Below are 25,373 nucleotides of genomic sequence, written 5' to 3'. Positions count from 1 at the left end.
CTGCCTCAGGCTCCCAAGTAGCTGGGATTATGCACACCACCATGCCTTGCTAATTTTGTATTTTTAGTAGAGATGGGATTTTGCTGTGTTGGCCAGGCTGGTCTCAAAGTCCTGACCTCAAGTGATCTGCCCACCTTGGCCTCCCAAAGTGCTGGAATTACAGGCCTGAGCCACCGCACCCAACCAAATTAGTCTTATTTATCAAAGATCATATAAAGATTATTCTGTTTTAGGATGAGTTTATAGTTTTATCATCTTTGTGTCAAACCCTGACATCTTAAAACATCTATCAGAGACAAATATAAAACTGCCTGACCAGTAAACTCAGGCAAAAATGTATGCTGACAATTCTGAGAACATCTGTATTTTTATTTTACCAACAATTTTCAAACTGATTTATTTATTAAAAATATACTTATGTCACATGAACTAAAAGGCATTTTGGTTAATTAGTATATAGTTTTTATGAATTCTCATTTATTTAAGCCGATCTAAATAGAATCCCTTAATAGATTTTTTGTTGATGATGCCAGATTTTGCCATGTAGATGCAACATACAACATAATGCACATACATATGCATAGACACACTTAACCACACACACACAGAAATAAAGACGTTATAGCTTTCGTTTTAGAATTTTGGTCATGAGATAATAACACAAATCTATCAGTTTCTAAAAGACACGTCAATCCAAACTATGTTTTTGACAAAACTGGGACTTGTTCACATGCTAAACTTTATTTGTCCCGATAGGTAATCTAATGAGGGCCATGGATCAGAATTTTGGGTTTCTGCATTAAAGCAGAAAACTGCATGAAAGCAGTGTCTGCATTAGTTTGATTTCAAAAGACCTTTTTCAGTTTTAAATGAATTTAAGGTTAAATTTTCAGTGATTGTGTTTTAGCTAGGACTGGCTGAATTGCATATGAAAAACAAAAATCTTCAACTAGTCTATACTAGTAACAAATCTATTTTTTGGTTGCTGGTCTGATTTTCTGGACTAGACAATGCATGCAGGGAAGCATTTTAGCAGTGTTTTTCCTTTTTCTGGCACCTGTGTGGCAAAGCAAAATTTTTATGGCAGACAGAGATACCTTGTATTACTCCTCTAAGCTCGAGATTTTGGCCTGTTCTATCTGAGAGCCTAATTTCTATAAATATTTACCTAGTTCTTTTCTTTTAGACTGTCAGTCCTTCAGTTAGCTATTCCATCAGCCTAAGCAATTTTTAACCAGGCAAACCTAAATTTACATTTTCAACAGAAATGACTCTTAGATCTAGGTCATTGATTACCATAGAGCTGTTGTAATTTGTAAAGCCATTAATTTAAAACCTTTAAGAAACTTTAAAAAATCTTGGGCCAGGCGTGGTGGCTCAGGCCTGTAGTTCTAGCACTTTGGGAGGCCAAAGCAGGCGGATCACTTGAGGTCAGGACTTCAAGACGAGCTTGGCCAACAGAGTGAAAACCCATCTCTAGTAAAATACAAAAACTAGCTGGGCATGGTGGTGGGCGTCTGTAATCAGCTACTCAGGAGGCTAAGGCAGGAGAATCACTTGAACCCGGAAGGCAGAGGTTGCAGTGAGCCAAGAAAGGAACCACTGCATTCCAGCCTAGGTGACAGAGCAAGACTCCATCTCAAAAAACAAACAAACAAAAAACAAAAAAATCTTGGCTGGAATGCCGTAACCAGTGAGTTTTATTGCAACATGAGTAAAAACATCAGCAGGTTTAAAGTCGGCAGAAAAAAAAAAATAGAGAGACAGAGGAGTTAGGAGGCTCTACATGGTAACTACAGTTGCAGGGTTTTTGTTAGAGAGTTGGAACAATGACCATTTGAACTCTAAGTTTTCCTTGATGTAATTTGCCCATTAGTTTAAAAATGTGCACAAGGATGTAGCCAGCTGGAGTCCCAGAAAACTTGGCATGCCTTAATATTTAAAAACCATTCCCCTTCTTAATAATCTTTTTACAGGAAAGAACATTCTACAGATACTATGAGGCCATGCCGGCAGTTTGGACTGGTGCTTTAGATGGTGTTGACTGCTGTAGCAGCTTTTAACGAGCCAGCCTGTGTCCACCATTTAGAATGTTTGTTTTGCTCTCAAAAGATTTTTAGAAACAAGCAGAGGAAAAGAGCCAAATCATTGACAGATACACATAACCACAGCAAAAAAAAAAAAAAAAAGGCAAGATAATGGTGCTCACAAAAATGTTAACCCAGGCATGCATATCCAACAAAATATTAAATGAGGCATACAGAAAGAACCAAAGTCACCTCGCCAGAGAAGACATCCCTCAGAGACAGAATGCAAACTCTGTCATAACCAGAGTACTCAGACCGGAATGTCTTTATGCCGAACAGGACTTACCAGAAAACACAAAAAGTCTTTTATCATCCCAGGAGGGACATAAGATCCTTTATGAAGGCAGCCCAACAACCAAAACAAACCCAACCTAATATTAAAACAGCATTTTCCAAAAAGAGGGAGGGTTGGCCTGAGAGAAGATTGAGTAGGTAAGAAAAAGCAAACCATGGAAGCTGAGAGCTCAAAGGGCTCAGTGAATATGCACACCGGCCCCAGGAACTGCTGATTCCTTCCAGCAGTGATGTTTCTCCACATCCCACTTCTGATTCCATTTATCTCAACCTAAATAACAGAGAAAGGCCCTCTAAAAGAAAAATATATCTATTTCTGGATAGAGCATTGCAATGGGATATGCCTGCCATAGTCAACTACGTACATGTCCAGGGAGGCAAAGGGAGACCAAGGCTTTCAAAGGAAGAGTGAGGAGGATTACATGATTGTTTGGAGATAATTACCCTCGCCACAAGGACCAATAACAGAGGCAATGCCAGTCTGAGGTTGGACAGCCCGTTGCTGGGAAGATGTCCTCACAGAAGTATTTTCTGTGTAAGGTGGTGATAGCCTTTGTGCCAGTTGCAGTTTTTGTGGAGTCTTTTATAATAGTTTTTGTTATCAAGTGTTTATGGATGAGAACCCTCTTCTCTTCTTGGTCTTCCTAGGCTCTATTTGTCAAGGATTTAAAAAAAAAAAAAAATAGGTGACTCAATTTTGATTCTGATGACTTCCACATACTATAGACATGGTGGCTCATAAACAATAGAAACTTATTTCTCACCGTTCTGGAGGCTGAATGTCCCAGACCAAGGCTCCAGCAGACGGGTGTCAGGCGAGCCTGCATCCTAGTTCATAGACAGCATCTCCTCACAAGGGAGAAAGGGTGAGGGAGCTCTCTGGGGCCTCTCTTATAAGGGTGCTAATCCTCTTCATGAGGGCCCCACTTTTATGACCTCAGCACCCCTAAAAACCCCATCTTCTAATACCATTACATTGGAGGTTAGGATTTCAGGGAGAAGTGTATGAATATATGAATATATGAATTTCAGGAGGACACACATGTTCAGCCCACAGCAGATGGTAACAGGAGGGCCAACCAATACCCGGGTCCTTGCTGAGCCCCTTTCAGATAGAATTTTACTCACTTGTCACCTCACTCTACTTGACAGGTATATTCACCCCTATTCTGATGAGGAAAGGGAGGTACAGCGTTCAGGCTCTTGCCCACAGTCATGCAGACAGTAAGAGGTGCAGGCAGATACATACAGAATGAGCTCCATATGCAAGGTTGTTCCTGTGCCATCTTCTCATGGTGTGTGCATGCGTAAGTGTGCATGTCTGTGTGTATGTGTGTGCATGACCATGTGTGTTTTTGATGCCTATGTGCACTTGTGTGTGTGCAGGTGCATGTCTGTGTATGCGCATGCAGATGTGTGTGTCTGCAGACCAGCATCTGCGTGCCTTGTGCGTGTGTGCCCATGCCTGTGCATCTGCCTGTTTGCACGCATGTGGGTGTACTGCATGTGTGTGCATTTGTGTTTGTGAGCTGTGCATATGTGCATGTGCACACAGATGTGTGTGTGCGTGTGTGTGCATGTACGGGTGAGCATGCATGTTTGTGTTTGGTGTGTGGAGGGGTGTTTCTTAGCCCATAACTTCAGAGCAGGGTCTCCGCTCGGTTCTTGCTGTGACAGCTTTGGCTATTGTGTTCCCTGTTGCTGCTGACACCCCAAACTCCCTGCCTGTTGCCTTCAGCTCCCTGTGTCCTTTAACTTCAGGTGAATCCCGGCCGCTGGGACAAAGCACAGGAGGCAGGTGAAATGAACCAAAGCGTGTTTATGGGGAGGCCGGGGGGTGCAGATGGGACTAGCTGGCTCTGGGGGAAGCACAGGAAGGAGGCACAGGGGTTAGGGCCAGGGCAGGGGTGCTCTGCTTCACCTGCGGAGTGATGGGTGCCCGTTCCCCTGGTCTAGAAGACTGGGTTCTGTGGCGGACAGAGGCGAGCTGGAGGCAGGGGCTGGTGCATTTTCCTGCATACAGCAGAGTCCAGGGTGGGTGCTTTCTGCTCTCTGGCATCCATGGATGAGGCACAGAGGCTGCTTCCCTTTTCTACAGGTACAGCGCGTCCTGCTCTTCTAGGGCTACTTCACCTGCAAGACAGCCCCTGGGGTCAGACGGGGGCTAGAAGCCTGAGGGGTGCAGGGGCAGGGGAGACAGAGGAGCAGGGGAGGGGCTGTTGTCCTTTATCCACAGGGTCAGGAGGGCCTTCGGCAGTGTCCACAGCCCACAGCAGTGGGCCTGCATGTCCTCTAGGCTCCCTCAGCCCTGCCTCTGCCTGGTCCAAGATCCCCGGACCAGCTCCGGCATGTCCCCTGGAAGGGCACCTTGCCCCATACCCACCCCGAGGGGCACTGAGAGCCTGGCGGCTCCCCTGACCTTGATGAAAGTGACAATGCCGCTGTAGAGGAGGGTGAGGACGAAGAGGGCCACGAACGTGGACAGGGTGGTCCACAGGCTGCCAATGTCATCCAAGGTCGTGTAGTCATCGCTGTTCTCATCCTTGCTCTGAGGGATCGGGGGGGTCGTGGCCAGGTCTGGGGAGGAACGGGGCTGAGTGAGAAGCTCCCTGGTCCTGAGGGCCAGGCTACCCCTCCACCCGCCCCGCACAGGGTGGAGCTGAAATGATGGCGAGTCTTTCCAGGAGGCATGGTTATCTCCAGGGAGCTCCCGGCCTCGCCCTCTTGCTCATCTGCCCCCTTGACAAGCCTCTGCCCACTGGGTCCTCCCCCCCGGACATGTCGCTGCTCTGAGTGGGGCAGACAGACAGAACCACAGACTCTCATGGTTTGGGCTCCTGTGACAAGGGTGATGGGAGGCTGGGGCACTTCTGCACACCTGCACACTTGGAGGCCTTCTTTAGGAAGTGGCCACTGTGACAAGGTGTGGAAGGCGAGACAGGGCCAAGCAACAAGGACAGAGTGGCTTCTCCACAGGAGGGGAAAGCAGATGCCCTGAACTGGAGGGGCTGACCCAGGAGGGTGGAAAGGGGCCCAGGAGGGGAGATCTAGGCAAGGCGATTTTATCCCAGCAACAGGAGGGAGCCATGGAAGGGGCTAAGCAAGAGTCTGTCACGAACAAATGTGTGTGTAAAAGGTAATCTGCAGCTGGAGACAGTAGTGGGGCCCAAGGCAAGCCCAGGCTGGGAAAAACACTTCCGTGGCAAGCACAGCCCCATCTATGAGGAAGAGCCTGTGGGCAGGCAGGAAGCATTGACAAGAACCAGCCACATCACAGATTTCCTAGTGTTCATTCAACAAGCGTTTATTGTGGTTGTACTGTGAGCTCGGCCAGGGCTGCTGAGTGGCGAGTGTGGACGGATCTGGTCCAGGGATCATTTCACAGGGCCACGGTCTGTTAAATCTAATAACAAAAAATTGGCGTGTCTTTCTGTTCATATTATTTTTCTAGTATTTCTTACTGCATTTTACAAAGGCATTGTTTTGTGAAGAACTGGAAATTTAGAAAGAAGCTGGATCCTCTGCCACAGATAATGTGAGACACGTGGAACACACCATGTGTGGTCTGGGTGGGTCAGAGAGCTCCTGCCCGCCTCTCTTAGGTGGAGGCCGGGGTGCTTGGATACCTGTATCCCGCCTGCCCACGCACACACAGGAGCCCCTCCTAGCACCAACTCGCTTCCTCCTCACAGCAGCCCAGGACCTGGCCCCTGCTGTCTCAGCAGACAAGAGGGGAAATCGAGGCAAGAAAAGCACAGGGGCTTCCTTGGACCAAGGTGCCAGGGTTCTCTGGGATAAGCCTTAGCTCTAACCACTGCACCGTCTGGGCCTCACTGCTTGGGAGGGAGACTTGTGCTTGGGGGCACAAGAGTTCACTCAGATATCCTAGGTACACACGGGTGCACACACACACACCCCATAGTACTGCAAGCTGGGGCCCTGGTGTATGGTGGCAGGGCAGCTTCCAGCCGCTTCCAGGTCTGGCCAGGTGGATGGTCCAGCTCACCTGTGAGATCTCAGACTGTCTGTGCCTGGAGATGACTGTACAGCTGGGCGTGGGAGCCTGGGGGAGGGTCAGCGTGGAGCCCGTAGTGGGGGGTGGACAGGCAAGGTCAGGAGGCCATGGCAATGATGGGAATCTGTAGGCCGAACCTGGGCCCCAGCATAGATGGTGCCCCGAAGGGGAGGGGGCAGTGGACAGGGAGTCCCGGCCCCTGGTGGGCAGCCATGGGCTGGGGCTGCAGCTTCAGGGGAGACCGTCTGGCGGGGACAGGGAGGTTGGGGGACTGAGAAGCAGCTGCTGCTGCCGGGGGTGGTGCCTGAAGGGTCAGGTGGGGCTGCTGCCCCACAGGCCACCCACTGCTGTGGGGCCCGTCTGTGTGAGGCAGGCAGGATCAGACACTGTCCTCGGAGGGGGTTCTCTGTGAGGCCACCTCACAGGGTCACTCTTAGGGAAGGCCCATGCTGGGTCAGGGCTGCTGGCAGCCCCTGGGGCCAACAGAGCCTGGGACAGCCCTCAGCCCTGCCCCTTATTGACTTGGGTGTCCTCCTTTCCCTGGCTCTGCAGCGCGGCTGGGCGCCTGGCTACAGCTCACACCTGGGGCCCTTCTGCGCCTCCCTTGGCTAGACAGCTGGGGCACCGGCAGCAGGCCCTGAGCAGAGCGGACACCCTCTTGCTGTGTGCACAGCCCCTCATGGCCGCCAAGTCCCACTGGGGCCATGTTCGGGCAGGGGCGGCACTGGTCTGGGTGCCATGCCTCAAGGGGGTGGCAAAGGGTGGGCCTGGCAGGAGGCTGGGAGCTGTCACTCTGGGTTGGCGCCCACTGTGGGTATGTGTGGGGCTGACCTTTCACTGGGCACTGAGCCCAAACCTGACATCTGGGGGTCTCTGGAGATCCCCTCTGGTTCCCAGAGGTGCTGACTGTGGTCTTGACAGTCAGATGTCCCCAGGGAGGGCAGCTGCTCAGGGTGACCACATTCACGGTCACACCAGGGAAGGCAACCATGAGGAGCGTCTTGGCAGGAAACCGCCACTCCTCAGGGCATGGCGAAGGGTCGTATCCATCTCTTACTGTGCCAGCCAGCCTGGGCCAGCACGTGGTGTGGACAGTGAGGATGGGCGCCGGGACACCCACAGCCCAGGAGTACTGGGAAGCCTTTGCTCCTGCCAGACACCGAGAAGGAGCCTGTGTGCCCCGGGCAGCATAGCCCTGCCCCTGCCCAGTGCCCCACCCCTGCCCAGTACGGAGTCCAGCTCCTTATGGTCCCCCACAGAGTCCCAACCCTGGGCCTAGGGGTGACTTACAGCTGACATCCAGGCTCCGGCTGGCATTGAGCAGAGTCCTGGAGTCCTCGTGGCTGACCACACAGGTGTAGGTGGCTGGCTGAGGGCCGGTGGGGCCTGGGACACGCAGCACACTCCAGGCCCAGAACATGGTGCTCCCGGGCTGTGGAGTGGGGTGCGTGGTGGCAAACCAAGAAGTGTTCACCTCGCGCTGGTCCTCCAGCCACATCAGGAGGATGTTGGGGGGCGAGAAGCCAGACACCTCACACAGGAGCCATGAGGCTGCTTCCGGAGAGTCAGACGAGGCCAGCAGGTTCAGGGAAAGCCTGACGGGTGCCTGGGCAGCTGCAGGGAAGCAGGGGAGGCTGTCAGGCTCCGGCCACAGGGGTCCCTGCGGGGAGGTGGGGGAGGCTGTCGGGCTCCGGCCGCAGGGGGCGCTGCGGGGAGGCGGGGGAGGCTGTCGGGCTCTGGCCGCAGGGGGCACTGGGAGAGAAGCGGGGCCAGCCAGGGTGCTGGTGCCTCCTTTCTCCTTTCCTGTGGAAGATGATGGGTGCTGCTGGGGCCCAGCTGGGGTCGTGGCCCTGGGGTAGGCGTGGGGGTCGGCAGGCTGCGGGCACCCTCATCTCCCCACCTGGGAGCCAGCCTCACCGGGTTCTCTCGGCGCCATCAGCTTCTGGGATGGGAAGCTGGGATGGTTCAGTGTGCAGGTGACAGAGGTCCCCGCATTCCACAAGGACCTGGGTAGGGCCAGGCGGCTGTGCTGGCTCTGGGAGCCGTTGCTGTGCTGCTCCAGCGGCCCCTTCTCCATGCCCCCTTTGGGGACCTTCCCGGCCACCTCCCAGGACAGGTGGGCATCCTGCAGGTCACTGCCCACCACGAAGCAGGTGAAGGTGGCTTTGTCTCGGAACCACAGGTCCTGCAGGGCCGGGGGCAGCAGGTAGAGGCCGAGAGGCTGGGTGTGGCTTGGACACTCTGCAGGGGAGACCAAAGGAGAAGCTGTGGCCAGACCCTCGAGAGCAGCCAGCTCCCGCCCCAGGCGCTGCACAGAGCTCCACAGCAGCCTCCCCGTGAGTGTGGGGCCTGCCTGCCTGGCCAGGTGCACCGAGCCTGTCTCCAGGAGCTGGGGAGTCCATGGGCAAAGACCTGTTGGGCCATGGGCGGTGCCACTCTTGGTCACTGTCTGGCCCCAAGGCTGCTGCCGGCTCTTCCCTGAGCAGACTTGGGCCTTTGTTGCTTCCAGAGCTCTCCAGTCCGTGGCTGCCAGGCCGGGAGTCATCCACAGGCCAGGTTTTTTTCTGGTGCCGTCTCCCTGCAGGGACTGACTTAACCACTGGGCTCTCCTCCCCCCAGCTTCTGGCCAGATGTGGCTAGTGGAGGGCACTGGGGAGGTGGCAGTGTGGGGGACACCCTGGTCAGAGGCACAGAGGCTGCCCATGGAGCCTGGGACTCCTCCTCAGCCTGCCCCCGACCCATGTGGCAGAGCCCTCTGAGGGTCTTGAGAGGCCCCACGCTTCTAAGAGCTCCTTCCTCAGTACTCCCTGAGTTCGGGGGGCCTCTGACTGTCCTCGTGGGGGTCCTCAGGGATCATGAGCTTCTAAGTGTTCAGGGCCCATCCACACAACAGCAATCACTTCTATAGTTTAGGGTGCCAACGGCCAACTAGTTACTGGGTCATAGGTGTTTTGACAACCCAGGGGTCAGAAAAAACCCGGGGTCTTTGTCTCTCCCTCTTGTTGTTCTTTCTCCTCCTCCTCCTTCTTTTCTTCCTAAAAATTTTTAATTGACAAAAATTATATATGTTTATCATGTACAGCACAATGTTTGAAATATGTGTACATTGTGGAATGGCTAAATCAAGCTAATGACCATGCATTATCTCACATACTTGTCACTTTTTGTGGCAAGAACACTTCAAATCTATTTTCTTGTGGTTTTCAAGAATACAATCCATTGTTACTAACTACAGTCCCCATGTACAAGGAATGTCCTGAACTAATTCCTCCCAACTGAAGTTTTGTGCCCTTTGACCAACATCTCCCCAGTCACCAGTGCCTGCTCCCTGGCACCCACCTCTCTACTCTCTGCCTCTAAGAGTTTGCCTTTTTAACATTCCAAATGTAAGTGCGATCATGCAGTATTGCTCTTTCTGTGCCTGGCTTATTTCGCTTAGCCTAAATGCCCTTCAGGTTCATCTACATTGTTGCCAATGACAGAATTTCGCTCTTTTTAAAGGCTGAGTAGTATTCCATTGCGCCCCATACATACTACATTTTCTTTACCCATGCATATGCTGAGGGTGCTTAGGTTGGTTCCATATCTTGGCTTTTGTTACTGGTGCTGCCATGAGCATGAATGCAGATGTCTCTTCTAAATAGTGACTTCTTGCCCTTTGGCTATGTCGCTAGCAGTGGGATTACCAGATGGGACAGTACTTCCATGTTTTGTTTTCTGAGGAACCTCCATACTGTTTTCCAAGATGGCCGTACTAATTACATTCCCACCAACAGTGCACCAGGGTTCGTTTCCTCCAGACCCCCACGAACATGTTATGTTTTGTCTTTTTGGTGATAGGAATCCTAACAGCTGTGAGGTGATATCTCATTATGGTTTTAATCTTAATTCCTCTGAGGGTTAGTGAGGTTGAGCACTTTTTCATGCATGTGTTGACCATTAAGGTCTTCTTTTCATAAATGTCTACTGAGATACTTCACCCATTTTTAAATTATTTGTTTTCTTAGTACTGAGTTGTTGAGTTCCTTATACATTTTGGATATTAGTTCCTTCTCAGTTGTAGGGTTTGCAAAGAATTTTCTCCCATTCCATAGGTTGTCTCTTCACTGTTGATTGTTCCCTCTGCTGTTTAGAAGCTTTGAAGTTTGACGTAATCCCATTTATGTATTTTTGCTTCGGCTGCCTGAGCTTTTGGGATCATATCAAAAAATTGTTGCTCAGACTAATGTCATGGAGTTTTCCCCCTACGTTTTCTTCTAGTAGCTTTATCTGTTCAGTTAAACCTTTAGACTGTTTTCTTTTTCTTTTTTTTTTCTTTTTGAGACACAGTCTCACTCTGTTGTCCAGGCTGGAATGCAGTGGCACAATCTCGGCTCCCTAAAACCTCTACCTCCCAGATTCAAGTGATTCTCCTGCCTCAGCTTCCTGAAAAGTTGGGATAACAGATGTGGGCCACCATGTGCTAAATTTTGTATTTTTAGTAGAGACAGGGTTTTGCCATGTTGGCCAAGCTGGTCTCAAACTCCTGACCTCAGGTGATGTGCCTTGCCTTGGCCTCCCAAAGTGCTGGGATTACAGGCGTGAGCCACCGGCCTAGACTGTTTTCAGTTGATTTTTGTGTAGTTTCATTGGTCTGCACATGGATATCCAGTTTCCCCAGCACTATTTGTTGAGGAAACTGTCCTCTCCCCGTTGTGGTTTCCTGGTGCCTTTGCTGAAAATCAATGGACTGCAAACATGTAGATTTATTTCTGGGCTCGCTTGTCTGTTCCATGGGTCTGTGTATCTATTTTTATGATGTACCATCCTGTTTTGATTACAACTGCTTTACAGTATGTTTTGAATTCAGATACTGGGATGTTTCCTGCCTTGTTCTTTCTGCTCAAAACTGTTTTGGCTTTTGGGGTCTTCTGTGGCTACATATGTGCATTAGGATGGTCTTTTCCACTTCTGTGAAGAATGTCATTGAAATTTTGGTAGAGACTGCATCGAACTCCTCTTCTTCCTCTTCCCTGTTTTTCTCTCTCCCTCCCCTCTTTCTCTCCCTCCTGCATCCACTAAAACTGTAAAGACATTTCTAGGCCACACAAAACAGGCCCTGGCTGTGTCTGGCCTGTGGGTCACTGTCCACGGGGTCACGCCATAACCCTGGCTATGTCTGGGTCGATTGGGTCCCCCAGGTGGGGCAGTGCAGACCAGACCTGAGGGCTCAGCTGCTGAGGTCAGCACATCTCAGGCGCCTCCCATGAAGGGTCATCTTTAACTGGATGCCCTCCAGGCCCCAGGGCAGGAGGCCCTCGCCTGTCTGCACCCCATGTTGTTGTGGGAAATTGAGGTGCCAGGAAGTAGTGCTGTGGTCTGAGTAAGAGCACTTGGCCGTCTTCTTGGAGGCTGCCCAGGGGAAGGCCCCTCCACCAGCAGACAAGGCGGTGGGGTGAGTGACTTGGCTCCAGAGCTAGTCGCCAGTGCACTCAGCTTGTTTTGTTGCTGAGTCTCCACTGCCCATGAGGAGGGTGGAGAGGGACAAGTGCAGATTCCTGGGTCAGGGAGCAGCTGCCCTCACCTTTCTCACAGGAAGCTCTGACCCCTGTGCTGTGTCCATCTCCTTGCATCGGATTGACCCACCCCAAGCCTGGGAGCTAGGTGTGTTTAGAGATGGGAATGTCGTGTTTCTGCACCTGCAGAGTGGAGGCAGATTCTGGCTCAGGGTGAGGGCACTGTGGCCACTCACCCAGGCAGAGGCCACCATGGCTGTGCCATGCCCCTGTCAGAGCTTGACCCACACCCCAGAGGGTGGGTGAGGGATAGTCATTCTGCCTGTTGGTCCACCCCACCTACTGCTGCTTCTCCTAACAGCCTCCTGCCCTACTCAGAGAAGGTCAGGCACGTACCTGGGTTCTCCCGAACACTGAACCCATCCTCCCGGCCACATGGACATCTCAGGTGGGTCAGAGTCACAAGCCTCAGAACTCTCAGATAAAGTTCCTGGTGAGGACCCTCTTTCCTCTGCCATTCTGAGGTGGCAGGCAGGGTGAGGGTGAGAAGCAGGCTGGCCATCAGGACCCAACACTTGCAGAGAGCCAGGCCTGGGGCAGGCAGGAGGCGAGGGTCACGGGGAGGGGCTGCTGCAGCCCAAGTGACCTGTAAGTCTGCAAGCCAGACTGCTTCAGCAGGGTGGCTCTATGTGAGGCTGCACTAAGAGCCCATGCCTCAGCTCAGCGAGGTAGAGCTGGGTCCATGGGCCAGGGAGCCGGCCCAGGTCTGCTCCGGGAGTCTGCTGGCTGTTTGGCATCTGCTGTCCCGCAGACTGGCTGGCTGTAGGTGTTTGTTAGAGGTGGCAGTTGGACACTGGTCCATTTCCTTATCCAAAGTGTGACTTGGAGACTCAGACAAGGAGTTATGAAGGGCTGCCTGCAGGAGACAGCTGAGGAATGAGCAGGTGGGTGGGGGTGGGGTGCAGGGAAAGGGCTTCTCACCTGTGTTCCTGGTGGTGGCCGGGGTTCTGGTTGCCTTGGAGAGGCCGCCCTCTGCTTGGGGCTGTGCAGTGGGCCCTGAGGGGTACTGTGCCTTTGGAGACTCTGAAATCCAAGGAACAGTGCAGGTGAGGGTGAGGGCAGAGGGCACGGATGTACCAGAGGCTGGGTTGTGGACAGGTAGGTGGGGGGCACAGGCAGCCAGGCAGGCAAAAGGGAGGGGCCACAGCATGGGGTGGGAGCTTGGCTGTGGGAAGCCCACTCGACAGCCACCTTTGCTGGGCAAGCTGCCTCCGTGCATACTGGGGGAAAGGTCTGGAAGGAAAGGGATATGAATGTTGGGAGATGGGGCTGCAGAGAGAGGGAGCAGAGGGGCTGAGGGAGAGGGACCGAGATGGGGAGGTCCAGTGGGGTGGATACAGGGTGAGGGGGGAGGGATATACCCCGAGGGCAGAAGTGGGGGTTGCCTCACAGCCCAGCCCTTGCTTCTGTCTTTGTGGTTAGGCCCTGAGTGGAAGGTGCTGGGGATCCTGGGGGACCCTTCTAGGTGATCTCCGGTGCTACCTACCTGGCCAGCGGAAGGTCTTCTCCGTGCTTGTATTGCTGGGGGTGTGCTCGACGATGCATTTATACTCGCCTTGGTGCCACTGGGAGAGGGGTGGGGTGGCGAGCTGGCTGCTTGTTGTGTAGCTGCCCTGTCTCTCTGTCTCAGGGAACGTAATCTGGTCCTGGATCTGTGTCCCCAGGTGCCAGGTGACAGTCACAGACTTTGGGTTGTACCCAGTTATCAGGCATGCCAGGACCACAGGGCTGTTATCCTTTGGGAGTTCGCATGCTGATGCGATGGGGAACACGTCCGGAGCCTTGGTGGACACTGGAAGACAGACACAGTGGGAGTCTGAGGCTGGAGGCTCTGAAGACAAGGGGTAGGGCAGGGCAGAGGACCCTGGCAGCAGAATGACAGGGGAGCCGGGGGAGAAGGGGTCCAGGAAGAGTTCCCGGGCTGAGCAGGGCTGGCCAAGTTGCCTGTGCACACGAATGTCCCGTTTGCCGCTCCTGTCAGCATAACTGTAACTGAGTGGGAGCTGTGGCTTTGTGGACACTGGGCTGCTGTTGCTGAGAGCCCTTGGAAGGGAGAGGTCTTACCTCCAGAGGCTTTGGTACCCCTCTGGGCATTCCTGGGACCTCCACCTTCCCTGCTACCCCCAGTCTATCTGGGAACCACTTCCCTTGGGCCCCTGAGGGGAGGAGGGGCCCTCAAGCCTGGGAGTAATGGGCCTAGGGCTGTGTGGCCCCCCTGCCCAGGCCTCCAGCTGTGGGTCCTCAGCTGCCCGGCAGGGACCATGGGGTCCCTGTGGAGGGCCATGCGTGTGGTCCTCTGAGTGGCTCCAGAGGAGCTGGTGGGATTGGATCCTCCTCTCCCTGATACCTGGCCCCAGGGGCTCTGCTGCCTGGGACAAACCTGTGAGCTGGCCTGGCCCCTTGTAAGGGGTGTTACTCATGGACAGCAGGCTATAGGGTGGCAGGTCCCAGAATGTGTGGCTGCCTGCTGGGCTTGGCTCTCAGCCTTACTTTCCTGGAGACCTAGGTACCCAGGGCAGCTGAGCGAGTGCAGAGTTCTTGCCTGGGTCCCTGGTGGCCCCAGGTGCTCTGTCTTAGTCTAACCTTCTACTCACCCCCTGCCTCCACCCATGTCTTCCCACCACCACACTGACTGTCGCTGCTCAGGCGGGGCCAGGTGTTGCCGTTCTTCAGCCTGGTACACAAGGTCATCCGGTGTGGCGGTGGCCCCATCCTCCTTCCCTTCTCCCTTGGGGCAGAACCTGCCGCCCTGCTTTCCCAAACACTGGATGACCCTCCTCTTCTCCCCATTTACATCCTTTTTCCTGGGATTTTCTGAGCAGGATTGTCAACCCATTGTCAACCCTCCACATCCTAGGCAGTATTCATGGCCCACCTCAGAGTCTTCCACCTGAACAGAATCTTCCACCTCTGGGGCCTTACCAGAGGCATCTTTAACATTCACATTTCTAGCGACATTCTGTTTATGACAATTTATGTATTCTCTAAGATGACAGATGTTTTCTCTATAACTCTCCTCTTTCTTTCTGAGCCCCCACCAGGATCACCTTTAATGTCCAAATTTCTACCAATAGTCTTCAAGGAAACCTAGACTTTTTCTAACATACACCTCAAAACTCCCTTCCTAATTCCCTTCCTTGAGCCACCTCTTGGACCTCTCTGTGCTATTTTCACTTTTCCCTGAGGCTCTGGGATGTCAGCCCTGCCGGGCCTCCCTCTACAGCACCACTGGTAAGACACTAGGGATGGGTCTTGTTTTGGGTTGAGTTGTGTCTTCAGATAAATGGACGTGTTGAAGCTCTGACCTGTAGGGCTTCAGAATGTGCCCTTCTTTGGAAGAGAGTTTTGCAGATGCAATCAAGTTAAGATGAGGTCACGCGGGAGTCGAGTGAGCCTCTGATCCAACATGGCTGGTGTCCTTCTGCAAAGGGGAAATTTAGACAGACATGCACACAGGCAGAATGCCAAATGAAGGTAAAGGTGGAGATGGAGGAGCTGTTTCCAAAAGCCAAGGAACACCAAAGTTTCCCAGCAAACCAACACAATTCAGGACAGAAGCCTGGAACAGATTCTCCCTGCCAACCCAGAGGAACCAAGCCTGCCCACAGCTTGATCTCAGACACTTGGCCTCCAGAAATAAGAGAGAATACATTTCTGTTGTTTCAGCCATGCAGTTGTGGTACTTTGTTATAATAGCTCATAAGAAACTAAAACAGATTTTGGCTTTAGAAGTGGGGTGCTGATTTAATTGATACCTAAAACTGTGGAAATAAATTTGGGATAGGGTAATGTGTAGAGGTGAGAAGAGTTTTGAGGTGCATGTTAGAAAAAGCCTAGGTTTCCTTGAAGACTATTGGTAGAGATTTGGACATTAAAGGTGATCCTGGTAGGGGCTCTGAAAGAAAGAGGAGAGCTATAGAGAAAACATCTGTCATCTTAGAGAATACATAAATTGTCACAAACAGAATGTTGCTAGAAACGTGAATGTTAAAGGTGCCTCTGGTAAGGCAACATGTTATTGAAAATTGGAGGAAAGGTGACCTTTGTTATAGTGGCAAAGCACTTTGCTGAATCGATTACATTCTCTTGATGGTAAGTAGGACTTACAAGTGATGAACTTGGATGTTTAGCTGAGGATATTTCTAAGAAAAGTGTTGAAGGCACAACCTGATTTCTCCCAACTGCTTATAGTAAAATGTGAGAGGAGAGAGATCAGTTGAAGAAGGAGGTGTTCAGTAAACAGGACCCACAACTTGAACAGCTGGCAAATTCTCAGCCTGTCCAATTGTGTGCTCTGGAAACAAGGCCAAGGATGTGTCTGGGCAATCATTTGTTAAAGAGATTGGAATCATGACTTATGGATCCAATCAACCATCTCAGCAGAAACCAGGAGTAGAGATGAGGTTATTGAGGATATAACTGTGCAGGGCTCTCTTGTCTGATGACTCGAACCCCCATGAATTTCATGGGAAGCTGACAAGGATTTTGTGAATTATAAAACAGCAGAAACAATGCCAGGTTGGATGGAAGGGGAAGGAGACCAGATACAATGAAGGAAGGGTGACTTTGAGATCAGAGCCAAGGATGAGGAGGCTGTGGGGGCTCTGACCACCATGGGCCAAGAAGAGCATGGGGTCACCCCAGTGGACCTGAAAGATGGAGCATTGACCCAGGAGGATGAGGCTTGAGTCTTAAATCGAATGCAGTTTTCCCTGCTGGGTGTTGGGCTTGCTTGGGACCCATGGCTCCTTACTCCCTTTTGATGTATACCTTTCAGAATGGGAATGTCTATCCTATGCCTGTCCCATCATTGCACTTTGGAAGCAGGTAACTTCTTGTCCAGTTACAAAGGTCCACAGATGGAGAGGAATTTCACCCCAGAATGAATCTCACCCTGGGTTTCTCCCACACTTGATGCAGGTGATATTTAGCTGAGATTGTGGACTAAGAGTTGGTGCTGGAAGGGGTTAGCCATCTTGGAGATGCTGCTATGGGATGCAGGAATTTTACATGTGAGAAGGACATGATTATGGGGGGAGCAGAGGCAAAGTGTCATGGGTTAAAACGTGTCCCCTATAAATTCATGTGTTGAAGTCCTAACCCCCAGGACCTCAGAATGTGACCTTGTTTGGAAACAGAGTCTATGCAGGTGCAATCAAGTTAAGATGATGTTACCCTGGAGTAGGGCGAGCCTCTGATCTGATATGACTGCTGTCCCCATCAAAAGGGGGAATCTGGGCACAGACAGCATGTGGGAAGAACGCCCTGTGAAGATGGGGCCGCTTCTACAGGCCAGGAGCGGCAGAGATGGCCGGCAACGCCCAGCAGCCAGGAGAGAGCCTGGGACAGAGTCTCCCATGACACAGAGGAGTCAGCCTCACCGAGGCCTCCATCCCAGAGGCCCGGCCTCCAGAACCAAGACAGAATAAACTTCTGTTGTTTAAGCCACGCAGTCTGGGGTGCTGTGTTGCCAGGGCCACAGCTAACGGATATGGGTGTTGTTCTGAGCTGCCAGCCCCACGGCCTGCACGAGAACTCCCTGCCCCAGCCCAGTGCAGTCTCCCCAGCCCCCTGGGTGTGCCATGGGCAATGTGGGACCCCTCACTCCGTCCTCCCCCAGCCTAGGAGGTTGAGCCCATGGTAAGCTACATGGGGTGAAGCTGGAGCCGTAGGCTGGGAGCCAACTGGGAGCCCATGGCCAGAGGATGGATTTCCCCAGGGACCCACATGTGTATCTCCACCTGCCTCCTGGACATTCTCTCTGAGGGCAGGGCCGGTGCCAACTCGGGGATCCAGCAGGGTCACAAGGGCGAGCCGGGTCCTTGTGGAGAGCACAGTGGGAGGGACACAAGTTGTACCCAGCAGCCCCCAGATGTCCGTGACAGCTGGCTCAGAGCAAGTGCCAGGCTGCTCCTCAGAACCTGAAATGGCCTCCTTCTGGGCCCCCAGCTATTGAGCCCTCCCAAAACGCCATCCTGGATGCTTCCTCCAGGACATTTCTATGGCCTTGGGGTCTGCCCAGTCCTCCGGCCTGGTCCTCTCCCCTCCACCACCTGACTCCAGCCTGGTCTCACAACCACTGCTGTCCTTGACTTTGCCATGGACTGTGGGTCACCTCTGGCTGACTGCACCATGGCCAAGTGAGCCTCCTGGCATGAGCCCCCAACTTCTGCTTGGCTGCCATCTCTGAAAAAATCCCCTATTCTTTGATCCTGCTCCTACCAACCTGGGGAGTCATTTTTTGGCACTGCCCAAAGCCTGACCACCACCTGCCCATCTTCAGGGTGATGGCAGAGACTTACCCTCCCCACCATGTATTCCCTAATGGTTCCTAAGGACCACACGGTCATGCTCCCCAGTCCCTACCCACAAGAGGATAACACTGGGAGCCTGAGCATCTGGGAAATGATGAGGCCCTCGTGATGGGCTTAGCGCCCGTATGAAAGAGACCCTGAGAGCTCCTTCACCCACTTTTGCCGCGTGAGGATGCAGTGAGAAGGTGCGTCTCTGAGCCGGGAACTGGCCTTCACCAGACACTGAAGTTGCCAGCGCCTTGATCTTAGACTTCCGGCCTCCAGAGCTATGGGAGGCAAATGTCTGTTGCTCAAGCTTCCCAGCCAATCGTGTTTTGTGATAGTCGCCCAATTGGACTAAGACACTGCTTCACCCGAAATTTTTGCTCCAACTTCCACACCCCTGCCACGGGCGTGGCTGCAGCCAACCCACCCCTGTGCTTCTGTGGGGTGCAAGGCCCCCACACTGTACAGACAGGGCCACATGCTCTCGAGGGCTCAGCCCACGCCTCCTGGATCCCGGTGGCGTGCACCAGACGTCACAAAGGTTTGGGGCAAGGCCAAGACCTGTCTGGGCTTGCTAGGAACAGCGGCAAGGTGACCGGGGCAGTTGTAGGCTCATGGAGCACACACAGAGGCCCCCGAGGCCTGAGCCCCAGTCTCCCAATTCAGGCTGTGCTTGGCCGGGCCTGGAGCCCTCTCCTGCTCAGTTGCCCTCCTTCCATCAGGCTGGGCATGCCCTGACTCTGAGTCTGGCCCACCTGCTCCTGCAGGGCACATGGCTTTCCTCGAAACCCCCAGTGCTGACCCAGCGCTCTTTTCCACAGCTGCCTTTGGAACTGGGGTCCCCCTTGAGATGCCCATGTAGCATGAAAGTTTTGAAAAAGAAACAAAAACCCTCACGAGAAAGCAGTTTCATGGATAAAATGTGCATCTTTATTTCAGGGCAACAAGCGTATACACAGCAAAGCGGTGTGGGGTAGAGCCCCCGTCGTGGCCCGCACGCCAGCCAGCCCCTGCCTCTCTAGAAGTAAGCCTGTGTTAGAGCACATAGCTGGAGGCCGGGCAGGGAAGAGAAACACGTGCCAACAGGCCACGCAGGCCGGGACCCCAGACTGGAGGCAGCACCCCTTTGAGTTCCTCTCTCTGGTCTCCGATGTTCTTCTGTTGGGATCATTTCACCTGTGGGCGGCAGAGACAGTGTGAAGTGCTTTCCCCATGGCTGGGAAGGGAGCTGGGGCAGAGGTGACTCAGCAGGGTGGTATGGGGGCCTCCCGGGTAGACGTCCAGCCCAGGCTGCTCCCCAGGCCCCATGCTCCCCGGGGCCCACGCTCCCCGTGTGCCCTCATCCCTGTGCCACAGCCGTGCTACCTTGAACAAGGTGACAGTGGTACTGTAGAAGAGGCTCAAGAGGAAGAGCACGATGAAGGTGGAGGCAGTGGCCCACAGGTTCTCAAAGCCCTCCTCGTCAGCACTCACCTCCCCCTCTGCAGGAGACACAGCACAGGGGAATAGGGTCAGGCTGGGGTGGAACCCAGCAAAGCCCGCCCCTGGGGCCCATCCTCTAAGCCTGCCCTTGGCCCCTAGGCTGTGCTGCACCCGGGGCGGGGGCGGGGAGAGCAAGTGCAAGGGGGCTCGGGCACTGTTCAGGGCCTGGGCTGGGTCCCTGAAAGGCTGATGCAGCAGGGGCACAGGCCGAGGCTGGGCAGGGTTGGGACCCTGAGGTCTCTTCCCAGGAGCCCTGGGATGGCGGAGAGAGCGTGGGGATGCAGCACACAGACGCAGGCGGGGGCTGGAGTTTGCGGCCCTAGCGGAGCGGCGGCCAGCATGTCCTCACTCCTGGAGGGGGAAGCAGGGGGTGTGGCCCTGCCCTTGTGCTGTGGGGGCCGGCAGGTGGGAGGACTAAGCTGGGGGGTGCCTGATCCTCACCCCCTCACCAAGGCCCTGACCCCCCAGCTCCCTCTTGGAGCAGAGTCTGCGTGGGGACATCCTGGCGGACTTGTCCTACCCTGCCAGGACCCAGGGGGCGGACGGAGACCTGAGCTCCACAGTGGAATGAGGACATTCGGGGGGCTGCATCCCCTGCACAGATGGGCCCTTGGAGACACCTGGAGCCCAGGACCCCAAAGGGCCAAGAGTGTGGTGGGGACTCCCCAGTTAGGGACAGCACTGTGTGTTGGGTGTGGAGACCTCACTTGGGCCCTGCCTTCCCTGCTTGGGCTCGGTCCTTCCTGGGCTGCTGCTTTGACCTTGCCTGCTCCCTGCTGTGGGCTGGGGAGCAGGTGGTCTTTGCAGGGGCAGACTTGCTCCAGCTCATCTCCTGAGGCCTCCTGTAAGAGGAGCAGCCGCCAGAGCAGCCACCCTGCCCTCTGGGCCCATACTTAGTCACTGCCTGCCCTCAGCACATGGCACGGGCCCTGGTTCTGCTCACCGGTGGGTGTGGGGGCTATCTACTGTCTTCATCAAGAGCCTGGCCTCAGCAGGGTTCACATACTATCCCTGGGGCCGCTGCTCCCCAGGTAGAGTCCAAGCTGGGTGCCATGGCAGCACCTCCAAGCAGAGACAGAAGGACAAGCAGAGCCTGGGCCCAAAGCCCCGGGGCCAGCACAGCACAGAGAGCAAACTGCTGCAGGGACAGAGTGTATGACAGGGCACCAGAAGAATGCGGGCGGGGACTGGCCAGCATGTGCACATGTTGTGTCTGTGGGTGTGTGTACGTCTGTGTGCACATGTCCGTCTATTGTGTGCCTGTGGGTAGACATGCGTGTGTCCACGTGTTAGTGTATGCACGTGCTCCTGCGTGTCTGTGTCCATGTACTTGTGTCTGTGTGTGTGTGCATGCACCTGTGTGTTTGTGGATGTGTGTCTGTGTGTGTACACGTCCTGCACATGTATGTGTCTGTGTGTGTGTCTGTAGTTAGTGTTCTCTTTGTGTGCCTGTGCATGGTTGTACATGTGTGTCCACGTATGTTTGTGTATGCGTGTGTCCACGTCTGTGTATGTGTGTGCCCATGGGTTAGCACATCTCTGTGTGTCCATGTGTCTGTGTGTGTCCGTGTCTATCCGTGTGTGTCCACACATGCCTGTGTGCTGCCTGTATACGTGTGGCCTTGCTTTCAGCTTGCTTTCTGGAAGCAGTAGGAGGAATGGCAAGTCTGAGGTCAGCCTGCTGTGAGCAGCTGCAGGGAGTTCAGGGGTTTCTAGAAGCCACTGTGGCACGCAGGTGGGTGAGGCAGGGGTGGAGGCTGTGGAGGAAGGTGGTCTGTAGGGGAGGCGCAGAGTGGGTGCAGCACAGCCACACCCCAGCAGGCTGGAGCATTGTGCACTCAGGACCAGTATCTTTTGAATGGATCTTTTTATTTCTAATTTTATAAGATGCAACATCTCACCCCGTTGACACGGTTAGTTTGCGCGCGCGCACACAGAGCGGCCGGCCGCCCTGAGCCTGTGGGCAGGCCAGCAGGGTCAGTAGCAGGTGCCGGCTGTGTCGGACATGACGAGGGACACGTTGTACAGGGTGGGTTTACCGGTGGACTTGTCCACGGTCCTCTCGGTGACCCTGTTGGGCAGGGCCTCATGGGCCACGACGCAGGTATAGGTCTCCCCCGTGTTCCAGTCATCTTCAGACACGGTCAGGATGCTGTGGGCGAAGTACCGGCCTGGGGCCTGGGGCTCAGGCATTGGGGCACTGGTCACATACTTCTCCGGGGGCAAAGTCTGTCCCCTCTGCATCCACTGCACGAAGATGTCCGCGGGAGAGAAGCCCGTCACCAGGCAGGTGATGGTGGCCAACTCCCGCAGGTTCAGCTGCTCCCGGGCTGGTGGCAGCAAGTAGACCTCGGGCCTGTGCATGGCCACGCCTGTGAGAAGAGATGGTGGTGAGGGCAGGGCAGTGAGGGGACCGGCCTGTGGGCTGGGGGCAAGTCCCCTTTTCCCCAGTTGCCCAGACAACGGGGGAGTGAGGGGGGCTCTCCACCATGCCCCAGAGGCCAAGGGAGGGTCCCAGGGAGTGCAGGAAGAGGGGCAAGAGTGGGGCCTACCCTTGGGCCTGGAGATGGTCTGCTTCAGCGGCGAGGGCAGGTCCATGTGGGTCACGGTGCAGCTGAAGCTCTCCCCGGAGTTCCAGTCGTCCTCGCAGATGCTGGCCTCACCCACGGCGCTGAAGGTCCCATTGGGGTGGCTCTCGGAGATGTTGGTGTGGGTTTTCAGAGCTTCGCCATTCTGGCGGGTCCAGGAGATGGTCACACTGTCGTAGGTGGCCAGGTCTGTGACCAGGCAGGTCAACTTGGTGGACTTGGTGAAGAAGATGCTGGCAAAGGATGGGGGGATGGCGAAGACCCGGATGGGTATGTCTGGATCTGAAGTCAAGAGAAGGGAGTCAGAGTTGGGGCAGGTGTGGATGCGGGTCGAGGCGTGGTTCCCACCCAAAGAGTAGCAACAGCCTCTGCCGAGCCCCTGCCCTTGGCCGCTCTGGGAAGCCAAGGCTCAGGGAGCAGATGGCTGCATCTGGGTGGTGAATGCCAGACCCAAGGGGACCCCTGTGTGTCGGTGGGTGCTGCCCTCAGGGACAGGTCACTCACTGATTTCACACAGGGAGGACACATTCTTCTGGAAGGTCAGGCCCCTGTGATCCACGCGGCAGGTGAACACCTTCTGGCTGAACCAGTCGTTCTCGCTGATGGTCAGTGTGCTGGTCACCTTGAAGGTCGTGGGCCCAGACTCTTTGGCTTCAGCCTCCACCTGGTCCGTGGTGATGCCAGACCCCACCTGCTTCCCGTCGCGCAGCCAGGACACCTCAACCTGCCGGGGGCTGAAACCTGTGGCCTGGCAGATGAGCCTGGACTTGCGGGGGTTGCCGACGAAGCCGTCGCGGGGTGGGACGAAGACACTCACGTTGGGAGGCCGCTCGGGAAACACTGCAGTGAGGGACACGCGTCAGCCTGGTGCCCGCCACTCCCGCCCCCTTTGGCTCCCTCTCTGCCCCTGGTGGGTGGGCCCTGCCCTCACCTGGAAGAGGCACGTTCTTTTCTTTGTTGCCGTTGGGGTGCTGGACTTTGCACACCACGTGTTCGTCTGTGCCCTGCATGATGTCCTTGGAAGCCAGCAGCACCTGCGAGGTGGCCGCGTACTTGTCCCCTCTCCGGACTGATGGGAAGCCCCAGATGCCATTGCTGATGTCAGAGTTGTTCTTGAATTTCCAGGAGAAAGTGATGGAGTTGGGAAGGAAGTCCTGTGCGAGGCAGCCAACGGCCACTTTGTTCGTATCCAGCTGGGCATTCTCACAGGAGACGAGGGGGAAGAGGGTTGGGGCTGATGCACTCCCTGAGGACCCGCAGGACAAAAGAGAAAGGGAGGGGTGAGGAGCTGCCTCCTTGTGCCCTGTCGGGGCTGAGTGGCGTTCCGAGTGGCCCTCTCTACTTGTGTCCCGCTGTGGCTGCCCCACCAAAGCCAAGGCCACCTGCAGGCCTCCAAAGCCCAGATTGTCATGGCTAACAGGGGTGGTGGGGCCGTGGCGAGGCCTCAGGTCTCTGTCCAAGGCTGTCAGGGCTGCAGGCCTCAGCCTGTCCTGCTGCAGGGCCCAGCGCTGAACACCTGGGCAGACCTGGGGTCTCCTGGAGCAGGTGGAGCTGCCCCTGCCACCATTCAGTTGGCTGCCCTGCTGCACTCTGAGGCCTGCCTGCCCCTGGCTCCCTGCTCAGAATGGCTGAGGGCTCAGGTTTGGGTGGACCAGGCCTGCTTTCCCCTGAGGCAGCAGCAGGTACATGCTGCACACACTCAGCTCCCAGCACATGCAGCTGGAGGGCCCAGGTTGCATACCTGAATGGGAAGCCTGGAGCCACATACCCTGCAGGCAGCCAATAGAGAGCTTGGTCCCTCCAACCCAGCTTATGCTGCCCCCATCTCAGCCACACTCCAGCTACCCTGAAGTCTCCCCAGGCAGACATCCCAGGCCTGGGAGTGAGTATAGGGATGGTAGATGTGATGGGGAACGCAGTGTAGACTCAGCTGAGGCATCCATCGGTGTCCGACAAGATCATGAAGACTGGCCCAGTGCCATGTCTTCCAGTTCATCCCAGCCCAGGCCAGCTCAATCCAGCTCAGCAAAGCCAAGCTCAGCTCAACCCAACTCAGATGAGCTCAGACCAGCTCAGCCCAGCCTAGCTGAGCTCAGACCACCTAAGACCATCTCAGCTCAGCCCAGCTAAGCCCAGTATAGCCCAGCCCAGTTAAGCACAGTTCAACACAGCCCAGCTCAGCACAGTTCAACACAGCCCAGCTCAGCACAGCCCAGCTCAGCCCAACCCAGCCCAGCCCAGCTCACTCAACCTAGCTCGGCTCAGCCCAGCTCAGCACAGCTTAGCTTAGCCCAGCCCAGCCCAGCTCAACCTAGCCTGGCTCAGTGCAGCCTAGCCCAGCCTGGCTCGGCTCAACCCAGCTGAGCTCAGCCCAGGTCAACCCGGCTCAACTCAGCCCAGCCCAGCCCAGCTCAGTCCAGCCCAGCCCAGCCCAGCCTAACTTGGCTCAACTCAGCTCAGCTCAGCTCAGCCCAGCCTGGACCAGCTCAGCTCAGCTCAGCCCAGCTCAGCTCAGCCCAGCTCAGTTCAGCTCAGCTCAGTTCATCTCAGCTCATTGCAGCCTAGCCCAGCCCAGCCCGGTTCAGCTCAACCCAGCTCAGCTCAGCCCAGGTCAGCCTGGCTCAACTCAGCCCAGTCCAGCCCAGCTCAACCCAGCTCTGCTCAACCCAGCCCAGTTCAGCCCAGTTCATCCCAGGTCATCCCAGCTCAGCCTAGTTTGGCTCAACCCAGCTCGGTTCAGCCCAGCCTGGACCAATTCAGCTCAGCCCAGCACAGCCCAACACAGGCCAGCCCAGCCCAGCACAGCTCAGTCCAGTTCAGCCCAGCACAGCCAAGTTTAGCTCAGCTCAGCTCAGCCTAGGTCAGCCCAACCCAGCCCAGCCCAACCCAGCTCAGCTCAGTTCAGCTCAGCTCAACCCAACCCAGCTCAGCTCAACCCAACCCAGCCCAGCTCAGCCCAGTTCAGCCCAGCTCAGCCCAGCTCAGCTCAGCCCAGCTCAACTCAGCCCAGCTCAGCTCAGCTCAGCTCAGCTCAGCCCAGCCCAGCCCAGCCC

General features: G+C 55.0%; 2 gene segments (V, D, J or C); both read right to left on the bottom strand.

The window, feature by feature from the left end:
* Window positions 1-4,180: 4,180 nt before the first annotated feature.
* The window catches only part of LOC111528370, a 26,662-nt gene continuing 5,469 nt past the window's right edge, over window positions 4,181-25,373 (bottom strand). The window contains 6 exon segments of the C gene segment in view: window positions 4,181-4,514; window positions 4,801-4,958; window positions 7,687-8,010; window positions 8,314-8,637; window positions 12,873-12,974; window positions 13,438-13,743. Of these exon segments, the coding sequence occupies window positions 4,506-4,514; window positions 4,801-4,958; window positions 7,687-8,010; window positions 8,314-8,637; window positions 12,873-12,974; window positions 13,438-13,743 (1,223 nt within the window).
* The window catches only part of LOC111528369, a 13,359-nt gene continuing 7,143 nt past the window's right edge, over window positions 19,158-25,373 (bottom strand). Inside the window, 4 exon segments of the C gene segment in view lie at window positions 21,581-22,104; window positions 22,285-22,602; window positions 22,825-23,160; window positions 23,252-23,566. Coding sequence covers window positions 21,710-22,104; window positions 22,285-22,602; window positions 22,825-23,160; window positions 23,252-23,330 — 1,128 coding nt within the window.

This window comes from Piliocolobus tephrosceles, unplaced genomic scaffold (assembly GCF_002776525.5).
Source record: "Piliocolobus tephrosceles isolate RC106 unplaced genomic scaffold, ASM277652v3 unscaffolded_30569, whole genome shotgun sequence".
NCBI lineage: Eukaryota > Metazoa > Chordata > Mammalia > Primates > Cercopithecidae > Piliocolobus > Piliocolobus tephrosceles.
The sequence above is the reverse complement of the archived record's forward strand: the minus strand, read 5'-3'. Positions and strand labels throughout refer to the sequence as shown.